General features: G+C 42.6%; 1 protein-coding gene across 1 annotated transcript in view; it reads right to left on the reverse strand.

The window, feature by feature from the left end:
- Positions 1–12,456, reverse strand: part of pitpnm3 (PITPNM family member 3) — a 94,663-nt gene that overhangs the window by 52,969 nt on the left and 29,238 nt on the right. Inside the window, exon 6 of the mRNA XM_062419869.1 lies at positions 3,791–3,901. Within this exon, the coding sequence (XP_062275853.1) occupies positions 3,791–3,901 (111 nt within the window). The remainder of the gene's footprint in view (positions 1–3,790; positions 3,902–12,456) is intronic.

Below are 12,456 nucleotides of genomic sequence, written 5' to 3' on the forward strand. Positions count from 1 at the left end.
TGGAACAGGATATGACTGAGCTGAATTCAGGGCTTGATAATAATAGGTTTTGTGGAGCACAAATTTATGCAATATTACTAGTGTTTGCACACACATATTGCTGTTTCAGACGTGTATTGAGATTGAAATGGAAAGCACCTGCTGTATGGGATACAGCTTCACATTGATTATATTACACAAGGAATATCTAATCTGCGCTGCACTTCCTATTTCGTGGAGAATATTGTCCAGCGTCCTCAGGATATTTTCATATATTATAGAGGATAAATAAGAGATGGTCTTATAAGCCACTGGGGGCACATGCAGTTTTACACGACACTGTACCACCACATAATTTGTCTCTGTTCAGCATCTCCCATTATGGACAGATACTCTCTCTAGACTGCAGAGACACAATGTACATCACACACACCTACTTAGGGCAACCTATCTAAAGTCCTCCATTGCACAGCTTTTTATTTTCAATGGGCACTGAGAGTACTTGACTTCTCGAGCACTGCTGATATGTGCACCAGCTCCAACATTACCCTGTTATTAATGGAAAAATGGTGCACAAAGAAGGCTCTCATTTTTTTATGATCTGACTTCAAATGCACGAGCCAAAAGCTCCTAGATTTACAGTAACTGATGACAGAGGCAGCAAGAACTAATCAGCTACCTAACAAACCTGTTCAACCCAATCAAGTACGCACGTTAGTCACCTTGCTGTTTTTAATTTATATGACCTGTCATGTTCAGTGCGTAGATGTATAACTCTTACATGAAACCCCCTCCTGTGGGGGTTCGACTATTCTATTAAAAAACACTGATCTGCATAAATCCCAGAACAGATTTATGATCTTTGAAGGTATAAACTGAACTCTTCACATTGTGTCTGAAAAATACTGCGCTGTCAAATCTTTGGGCAATATGTAATTCAGTCATTCTGGTTGGATAATCACACCAGAGACTTTGATGAATGAATCACATTAAATAACATTCTCAAAAGAAGAATTTATTAGTAGAACTGCTTGATATGAAATCTACATTGAGGACCAATATGGAAGCCTGCTGAAATTGTATATTCCTGCTGCCTTTAATTTCACAAAAATTTCTACAGCTGTACAAATACACAGTATTTGTCCATTTTAATGCATCGAACGATTCTACTGACAACACACATAAAGAACGGATGTAGATGCTTACTGGATTATACGAGAATCTTATTGTCTGAGAAAGGATCAAATCTGTCAATCTGGGGCTGAGGCAAAAATAAAGAACAGCAGTTGCCATGTAATCCCCAGGACCCTGAAGTGAGAGCAACGAGGATGGGTAGACACAAAGTCAAACAGAAAAGATGGAGAGAGGAGACATTTCTGAAATGAAAGAAGATTCTTTTCATTAGGCACAAATAAAATATTTCCATATTTGCATCTTCAGTGCCTCATTAATTCTGCTCTCTCTGAGGAATTATTGTACATGAATAAAGAGCAAGACGAGGCTGAGCATCCACATATATCTGTGATCAACCTATTTGTTTTGTTTGAAATGTGACGGTGGTCAAATGGAAATGAAACAGGTTGGAACCTTTTCCCTTGCAAATAGTGACTTTGCTTTAGATGCACATAAAAACTGAAGAGCAGGAGAAGAACACCGGCATAAGCACAAGTTTCGAGCTCAGTGCTCCTCAGGCATCACCGAGCACACAGAAAGAGCACTGAGCTCGAAACACATTGCATATCTGTATGTAAGATCACAGCCACTCTTTTGTTCATCTTCTGCTCACTATGTGAGTCTAAAGCAACAATAACAGAATGTTCACCACTTTTTTCATATTTACATTATTTTCTGGAAACCTGGGGAGATTATTTGAGGGGAGTGGAAACATTAAACATGCATGAAATTACATTTTAAATATTAACATGGTTTCACTGTTGTAACACTCATAGTGCCAGAACCAGAACACCACCCACTTGCAACTACTGTGTACTTTTGTAGCTCTTTTTTTTTTGCTTGATACAGGACCTGTGTACTGAATGTCTAACATCTACCTGCAAATCTCCTGGATAATTTTTCATGGAGATGATAAGCTGAACCATTTCTGCTGTATAAGCTGTGTTCATGCTTACGATAGCACTACATCAAAAAACAAAGCCTCCTCATCTTGCAGAAAAATTCTGGCTCAGTTTTTGTCACAGTGCAATGCAGCGTCTTCCATAACAAACTGCATCAGCCAAACAAATAGAAAAAAACCCAGTTGTAGGCAGAAGTAGACAAGCCGCCATTACTGTGGTGGCACTTACCTTGTAAACCCAATAACAATGTAATGTGTATAGAGGACTTTCACTATTTAAGTTCTTTTGCCAAAAAATCGTTCATGTAGAGCACGTTATATGTTGAAAATATAGTCATTAAATGCCTTTAAAATATAGGTTATGAATATATATAAAACTTTAACATTTTAAGGAAGTTCATCCCAGTTTTAACACAGAGGAAGATTTATTTACTGGGCTCTACTGTTTCAGCTGCTCCAACAGCAAACTGCAATTATGGAGAAAACAGAAAGTAAAGGTCATAATTTCTCTGATAAATAAAATATTTTTTTATTTTCAAAATTTCAATTAAATCCTCATGTTTCAATCCCAATCTGAGTGAGTTGCCGACAAAGGACAATCAGGGGACACTAATGACCAAGTGATCTGCCTAAATGAATTAATGGTGAGCCACTACTCTGCATAACATCCTCTCTTTCTAGCTTGGTAGTAGGTTATTGGCTAAAATGTAATTTTGCAGTATCATGTACAAATGAGTACAAAAAGAGTTAAAGATCATTTAAATCATAAACTAGCTCACAAGTAAATTTGGCTGCATTTGATTACTGTTGCTACTCCACATAGCGCATTCACACCCAGACTGTTGAGCTCAGACAGAAGCGGTATATTAATGTTATTTTCCCCAAAGTCTGTGTCATAATCAGTGTTTTGAGAATAAATAACTTCTACATTCACACAGACTACCTTTATCTGTTGACCATGATTGACTCACCCCTCGGGGTGTATGGCTGTGGCTCAGGAGGTAGAGTAAGTAATCCAAGTCGAAGGGCAACACACTGAATCTCAAATTCCTGCCAATGGCTGTGCCATTGGTGTGTGAGTTTGTATATGAATGGGGGAGCATAGAGACATTGTGGGGCACATTAGGAAACCTTGAATGGCAGCCTCTGCCATTAGTGTATGAATGGATGAATGTTGGCATGTATCGTGCAGGGCTTTAGTCAATAAGACTAGGAAAGCGCTATGTAAGTGCAGTCCATCTACCATTACTTTCTGCTTCCGCTGGCAGACTAAGTGTGTTCATTTCCACTCTGTACAGTAATGGCAGTAGGGATTCATCTGTACATGAAAGCATCATTACCGAACAGAAGAAATTGTTGCATTGTGCTAAAATAACTGTTTACTTTGTAAGAACCATAAAATGTTGTTACCATGATACCCGTCTGAAGAATAAAGAATAAATGTATTTTTGTGTTTAATTGGCCTAAATAGAGCCAATAGCTAATAGTCCATCTACAAAAAAACTAATTTCAAACAATTTTTGACCATTATTATGGCCATGTGAGCAAAACACACACCTCATTTTGTATGTTGCTGTGTGTGTCTGAGAGTGAATATAAATATGTGCATAGGTGTATGTGTGTTCGGTGTGTGTGTGTGTGTGTGTGTGTGTGTGTGTGTGTGTGTGTGTGTGTGTGTGTGTGTGTGTGTGTGTGTGTGTGTGTGTGTGTGTGTGTGTGTGTGTGTGTGGTATGTACCATGCGACTGGTCCTCCATGTGTCCCAGAGTTTCAATCTGCTCCACCAGGTCATTTGAGTTCCACTGACTCATGCCCAGAAGAATGGCGCTCTTCCCCTCCATAACATCTGCTGGCACACACACACACACACACACACACACACACACACACACACACACACACACACACACACACACACACACACACACACACACATAGAAGTAAGATAATGCAGTGCAGAAGAAATCCCATTTCCCCCTCTCTCTACATATCAATAATATGGCAACTCATCAATCTTGAATTTCCAACAACTGATCAATGCACAAATGACTCATATTACTTGATTTGACCCTTGAACCCCCCCCCCCCCCACACACACACACACACACACACCTTTATCAGAAAGTGCACTTTAACACTTGACCAGTGCTGGTAAGGTGGGATTTCCACTCCATTTAAATTTCACACAGAAAATGACATGTGCAGCTTAGCTGAAAGATGAATGTGCAACACTTAAACAAAAAAAGAGTGCCACATGAAGGCCAGCAGCATGGCAGTGTGGTTAGCCTGGTAAACACATTACTTTCAAATGGATTGTCATGACGGAATACAAATGGAAAAACTACTAGCTTTGCCAACACTTGAAAGCTTTTCTAACATAAACTTGGCCTGATATTTACACCTAAAAAGGAACATTGCCTACATCTATGATGTTTTTTATACGTCTTAGTGCAACTTATCTCCTATGACAAGCCTGACTGCGCTGTTTTGATAAGATTACATGTCATACGTACTGTACAGACATAAACTGTTAAATTTATATTCATTTCTAACCAAAATGGATTTATTGTATCATTGAGGCCTATCAAAGGTGCTGAATGCATTTCCTTTTTCATTAAACATTGTTAAAAAGCATTTTTAAGGATAGTGGCATGGCTTTTGCGATGAATATGTCAATCGGCCCACCACTTGGTCCAGAGTGAAATATCTCAACAATTATTGGACTGTCATGAAATTTGGTGCAGATGTTCATGGTCCAGAGAGCACACCCCAATGACTTTTCATGTACCACCATAAACATTTCAAATTTTCCAATATTTTGGATTAACTGTCCAATGTTTTGCTTTTCTTTACAATGAACATTACAGCCTTGCAGAGCCACTAGTGAATCTTTAGGCCCTTACACCCAGTTTATGCCTGGTTTTGAAAAAGCGATCTGTTTCAGTTTCTGATCTATAACTTTTCTGGAGAAAGGAAAATGTATGCTAATGCAAGGAATAAGTGCACACAGGAAGCACTGTGATTGCAATGCTGTCGGATCAGCCAGACCACATTTAAAGATTGTCAGGCTCACATTGTGATCGGGTCTCAGCCAGGTGTAAATGCAATCTGTACAGTGTGACAACATTCATAAAATAAAAAAAAACAGCAAGTCACCTAACTCCACCTCTTTGTTCAAATTTAAACAAGCCTGGCAAAAACTGCCAGTATAAGCTGTAGCTAGAAGCCTTCCCTCACAAAAAATGAATGATGGCCATCCCAACATTGCTTCCTGTGACCTGATGTTAATATGCGGGTGCACAATGCACATACACTCTGCCTGTTACACACACAGGGACAGGCAGCGGCACAGAAACATACAAAAAAATAAAAATAAAAGTATTACATCAACATATTAAAAAATACATGTCATATTGGTTAGTCATAATATTTATCAGATTGAATAAATTGTAAAAATAACTAATGAGAATGAGCCTTTCACTACTGTGTATGTTTGATTGGGTGGGGGAGTCAGCGCTTTGAAGAGTGCCGCTGCGGACAGTAGTAAGAATTGCATGAAAGGGTAACATGATTAAAACAGTTTTTGAGCAATATTTAACACATGACAAAGCGCCACAATGTTTGTGTGGTGTGCAGCTGCATGCACGGTGACCTGACGGGGGGCGACGTGAAAATATGCAGCACAGAGGGACGTCTGCTTCTAGAGGAAAGCCGCTCCGCTGCTACTTAGTGATTTTATCAACGATAATAGCATCTGAACATCTGTGGTTAAAACATCTGTACTGATCTATTAATGAATGTGGGTGATTCTTACAGTGTCTGTTATCCACAGCTGTTTATACTGTAGGACTGATATGTGGATAAGTCTTCAGCCTCTGAGATGTTGCACAGAGCGCAGTGCCATTACGCACAGCCACTCACCGTTCATTAAGTCAGCTGATGACACCAGGCTGCTACAGTATCACCACACACCCCTCTACACTCATCAGACTGGTCGGTTATAACTCCATATTCTTCATTTTTATGAATGATACGTCAGGTTAGCAGCTCATCAGCCAACTTTCTTTTCAGCAAAAGTAACTCATGTTCCATCCATCCATCCATCTTCTTTCCGCTTATCCGGGGTCGGGTCGCGGGGGCAGCAGCCTAAGCAGGGAAACCCAGACTTCCCTCTCCCCAGCCACTTCGTCCAGCTCTTCCCGGGGGATCCCGAGGCGTTCCCAGGCCAGCCGAGAGACATAGTCTCTCCAGCGTGTCCTGGGTCTTCCCCGGGGTCTCCTACCGGTGGGACGTGCCCTGAACACCTCACCCGGGAGGCGTCCGGGAGGCATCCTAACTAGATGCCCGAGCCACCTCATCTGGCTCTTCTCAACGCGGAGGAGCAGCGGGTCTACTCCGAGCTCCTCCCGGATGGCCGAGCTTCTCACCCTATCTCTAAGGGAGAGCCCAGCCACCCTATGGAGGAAGCTCATTTCGGCCGCTTGTACCTGCGATCTCGTTCTTTCGGTCACTACCCAAAGCTCATGACCATAGGTGAGGGTAGGAACGAAGATCGACTGGTAAATCGAGAGCTTCGCCTTTCGGCTCAGCTCTCTCTTCACCACGACGGATCTGTGCAGAGCCCGCATTACTGCAGACGCCGCACCGATCCGCCTGTCGATCTCCCGCTCCATCCTTCCCTCACTCGTGAACAAGATCCTGAGGTACTTGAACTCCTCCACTTGGGGCAGGATCTCATCCCCGACCCGAAGGGTGCACTCCACCCTTTTCCGGCTGAGGACCATGGACTCGGATTTGGAGGTGCTGATTCTCATCCCGGCCGCTTCACACTCGGCGGCGAACCGATCCAGTGAGAGTTGGAGGTCACGGTCTGATGAAGCCAACAGGACCACATCATCTGCAAAAAGCAGTGACCCAATCCTGAGGTCACCAAACCGGAACCCCTCAACGCCCTGGCTGCGCCTAGAAATCCTGTCCATAAAAATTATGAACAGGATTGGTGACAAAGGGCAGCCCTGGCGGAGTCCAACCCCCACCGGAAACGAGTCCGACTTACTACCAGCTATGCGGACCAAGCTCTGACACCGGTTGTACAGGGAACGGACGGCCTATATCAGGGGGTCCGATACCCCGTACTCCCGGAGAACCCCCCACAGGACCCCCCGAGGGACACGGTCGAATGCCTTTTCCAAGTCCACAAAGCACATGTGGACTGGTTGGGCAAACTCCCATGCACCCTCAAGGATCCTGCAGAGGGTGTAGAGCTGGTCCACAGTTCCACGACCCGGACGAGAACCACATTGCTCCTCCTGGATCCGAGGTTCGACTATCCGACGGACCCTCCTCTCCAGTACCCCCGAATAGACCTTACCAGGGAGGCTGAGGAGTGTGATCCCCCTATAGTTGGAACACACCCTCCGGTCCCCCTTCTTAAAAAGAGGGACCACCACCCCAGTTTGCCAATCCAGAGGCACTGCCCCCGATGTCCACGCGATGTTGCAGAGTCGTGTCAACCATGACAGCCCCACAACATCCAGGGCCTTGAGGAACTCCGGGCGGATCTCATCCACCCCCGGGGCCTTGCCACCGAGGAGCTTCTTGACCACCTCGGCGACCTCAGCCCCAGAGATAGGAGAGCCCACACCCGGGTCCCCAGGCCCTGCTTCCTTACCGGAAGGCGTGTCGGTGGGATTGAGGAGGTCTTCGAAGTATTCCTTCCACCGATCCACGACGTCCCGAGTCGAGGTCAGCAGGGCACCGTCACCCCCATACACAGTATTGACAGTGCACTGCTTCCCCCTCCTGAGACGCCGGATGGTGGTCCAGAACCTCTTCGAAGCCGTCCGGAAGTCGTTCTCCATGGCCTCACCGAACTCCTCCCATGTCCGGGTTTTTGCCTCATGTTTTATTCTTGAAATGCATTGCTTGACAAATGCGCCGTTATAATAGCAATCTGCCAAAATGACAACGCTCCTGGCTATTAAAGGGAATGGGAGATGACACTCTGATTGGTTTACCGTGTGTTACGCCCAAAACACGCCTATGATTAATCAGGGGACTTAAGTCCAACCTTTTTGGACCATGCGCCTGACGCATTGACCATTTTTCCGCAGTTCAAATAGCAAAAGTGGATTTGGACATGCCCAAAGGCACTTGCGCTACGCGCTTCACGCCATGCACTATAGATCGTTAAAATGGAGCCCACCAAGTTTGCTGACAGGTCTGTCAGCCCTGCATAACTGAATAGGCCTTGATATTATTTAGAAAATAATTTGCTGTGCTCTTCAGTTTGTATCTATGTTTGCTAGTTGGTTTTTCTAGCACATTGCTATGTTTCTGGCATGTTATTGCCACCAAATATTGTTCATACCATGAAATCAGCAGACATTACAAACAAAATGACACAAATCAAACAACATGACCCATACCACTACTATTGGCTCAATAGCAGCCAAATGGTCACTCCTATTATTATGTGGAGTCTACTGATCTCATATAATTCCCACCCAAACTTAACCTGAGCTCTAACCAGCCAGAATTATTGGATACATGTGTGGTGGCAAACTGGGTCTTTAAAATACGAACCACCAGACTGTCATAGTAAATGAAAAGTTCTGTTGTATTGGACATTTTCTACTAAAACAATAAGCCAGGTGTGTTGTGTGGTGCAGCATGACCAAAACGGCTGTCTGCTCATCACAGACTGTCATCCAAGACAATGTGAGACAGGATGAGTCATGCAGGAAGAAAACCCTCTACCTGACAGACTTCTCTCCTCTCTCACACATTCCAGCTTGGCAGCACTTAGAGTCTCTGACGTAGGTCGACACGGCCTGTCCTTTTGGATCACACAGCGGAGGGTCTACTGATCATAGTTTGTCATTCGCTATCTGCTCTGACTCCCTCCCCCTTTGGTGCCCCCTCTGTTCCCTCCGGTTACAAAACTGAGCTGAATGTAATGATGAGGGGACATAACAAACACTTGCAGACTGAAACATAAACAGACAAGCACAAAGAAAATGGAGCAGGGCCAGAAAGGCACACAGAGAGATGCATATTGGATTTGAACAAAGCACTGCATGATGTAAGAAAGCCGTTGTTTGGACAGGAGGAGAATGTAAAGCAGGCTTTACACCAAGTCTGGAAAATCCAGATTTCTGATTCATCTCCTGGAGAGAGAGCTGAGCTGAGTTGCTCACAGCCTCAACAGAAGCTCCTCAGAAAAGCAAAAAGTATACAAAAAAACAACTGGCAGCACACTAACAACTAGCAATATGCACTAGTCAGATGCAGCACAAACAAATGCTTTGCACAAATAATGAAATGACTGGTACCACCAAATCTCCTGCTTTTGGAATTTATGTGAGAATACCAAAATCTGATTTGAACACCAGGTGAAAAGAGGAACAGAAGTGTGAGATTCGTCTGCAGCCGACAGTCCCGAGGGAGAGAAAAGAAATTTAGAAACATCCTTCAACCTGTCAGCTCACAGTGAGTCAGTGTCAGAGTAGAAGAGAAAGAAATATATGCTGTGACTGTTAAATGATGAGCAAGTGGCCTCAGTTGACTACTACCAATCCATTCCCCAATTAATTCCTTTAGCATTTCTCAATTTCTTGATCTCATCACCATACATTAGTTACAGCAGTGGAATTACCAAAATACTACTTCAGGCATTATTTCAGGCCCATTCAACGTCCGCTGACGCACTATGAAAATGAGATTGCTAAGGGGATCATCCTGTAAAATGGCATAAACAGGATGAGTCTGTCAGGTAAGTAGGCTACCAAGGAAGGAAGGCATTGAAACACCACGAGTGTAGCCCACAAGCAGACAATATAATTGGAATTCTAAAAGTGAAAAAAGAGAAAATGTCTTTATGGCATTTAGTCATAATTCCTCTCTTAAACCATTTTTATACCCTTATGAAAGCCATTTTATACTATTATATGTGAATAATACACATGAAATGAGCATATGTGATTTTTAGATATTTACATGTGACGCATGCACTTTTTGGATGTTTCAAGTGATGAATTCATGGCTTGTGGTTTCCAGACTAATGTTACCCTATTTCATACAGTGGAAACACTGATGCATTACATATTGAAAATCAGTGTAGTCTATGTTCCATGTTTACATTGGAAAGTCCCAAAAAATTCTAATTGCTAATTTGCATTTTTACAGTTTGTTTTCTGACTTTTACAGTACAAATGCAGATTCTGAATGAGTTATTAGTTGCAGTATGATAACTATACAGTATATTATTTATAGTATTTTGGACTGCTCTTGTTTTTTGCCATTTTTCTCTACATTGTATCTTTGTCCTGGAGCCTTGTATCATGGCACACTTGGTAACCCACTCATCCAGATGCTATAGGGGATTTGCAATTATTTAAACATAAATGTTGTAATAATATACATTTAAATAGTATAACACTTTTCATTCATAGTGAAACTCAAAGTGTTAATACAGTATTAATAACATAGAACACACAACTAGTATTGCGGACCCCATGGTTTGGAGCCTAGTTCCTCCAGTGGAGGAAGCTGCTGGCAGATCTGAGGGGGGTGATCAGTTCCAGTAGGTAGGGAGGTCTGTTGATGGATGTGTATGTGAGTAGCAGGACTTAGTTGTCAAGGCAGAACATGGCTGTACAGCTGGGTATCATCAGCATAGGGATGAAAAGACATCCCATGTCTGCAGTCCAACAGGGAGCATTTAGAGCAGGGGTGTCCAAACTACGGCCCGCGGGCCAACTGCGGCCCGCAGTCCATTTTTAATTGGCCCGCAGAAATTTTATAATTAGAATAGAATATGGCCCGCACTGCTTTGCATCTCAACCACCAAGTTTACTCCTGACCTTCCAGCCATCCTTGAGTCCAAAACGCAGCATCAATGCTCCCACTGAGTGCAATGCCGTTCCCGTTTTAGGTGAGTTAAAAATATATTACACAGTATCCGTGTGTTATTAAGCATAATAACTTAAATCACAAGCTTGAAATGTACCCAGGGTTTCCCACAGCACTTTACAGTTAAGGCGGCCGCCTTAGCAACACACGCCTGCCGCCTTAACTAACGTCTTAAAAAAATAAAAAACAAAAATAAATATATATATATGATCAGGGCCTGAATTTCAGCGCGGAATTGCAGGTATTGCGCACAATTTAATTGATTCCCGCAAATCCAACACTTATATTCCCGCACACATTTACAGCAATGTATATTAATGTTCAACCAAGTCTGCAGCGGTGTTTACTGCAGGACGACTGGCCGGAACCGCTATGTCCGACTGTCTGACTTCGACCCTGAACACACCTGTAGCTCTCGCTGTACCTCCCGCTAGCATAACACAGACAAGCTAACAGTGATATTAAGTTTAAGGAAACAAACACAGACCGCTGGTTAAAACATAAATCTACATCATCTGAGGCAGAACCTGCTCAGAAAAACTAATGCAAACAGCGCCATGTGATGTCATCATTATCAACGTTAATCCTCAAACAGGTAACTGTGACGTTACTATAGCAACACGTTTCAGGCTTTCTCATTCAGCAGACCTGAAGAGAGAGAGTGAGGCAGATTCAACAAAAACGTGATGCTACTGAAGCTGAATATCAATACTTAACTGTATAATACTATATAACTTGTAATTACTATAAAATAAAGTTCAGAGAATAAGTTAACTATATAAGATAGACTCACTGGCCTAACCTGTGCAATCTAATTTAATCCAATACAGCAGCTCTGCTATAAATTCTACATTTATGAAGTTTATACTACATTTTTTAACAAGAAGGTGAAAATTCTGCTTTATGTTCATTATTGAGTGATTGTGGTGTATTAGGATGCATTATATTGAATGGTGTTCTTAATATTTTGTCCATTCCATCAACATACATGAGGAGGGCAAAATATTAGGAACACCTTTCAATATAATGCACCCAAGTACACCACCACCTCTTAGTACGACCTCAGTAATAAACTAAGTGGAATTATCACATTTTTGACAATGTCAACAAAAACCTCCGTCTCACTGCTCCCCACCACCTTAACTAACACATTTTCTGTGGGAAACCCTGGTACCCATCCCATTCTCCCCTTTATTGTTCTTTTTCTCTGTACTGTGAATGGGATCACCATCCTGACTAAGAAGAAATCTGAGGCTGCTGTTCTGAGAATTAGCTACCAACCCTTTTTCTGAATAAATCAATAAAAATCCATTTATGGAAAGCTGTGATGATGGCTGATTTTTTTCTGTAAATATTCTCAACAATATAGCAAATTTGACCAACTTTTAAAGGATTTTTCTTACTTTAATACAATAGATGTGAGGCTATATACCTCACCTCTAGTAAGTGGCCCAGCCCCTCGTATATTTTGCCGTATATGGCCCTCAGTGA

The sequence above is a fragment of the Scomber scombrus genome, chromosome 5 (assembly GCF_963691925.1).
Source record: "Scomber scombrus chromosome 5, fScoSco1.1, whole genome shotgun sequence".
NCBI lineage: Eukaryota > Metazoa > Chordata > Actinopteri > Scombriformes > Scombridae > Scomber > Scomber scombrus.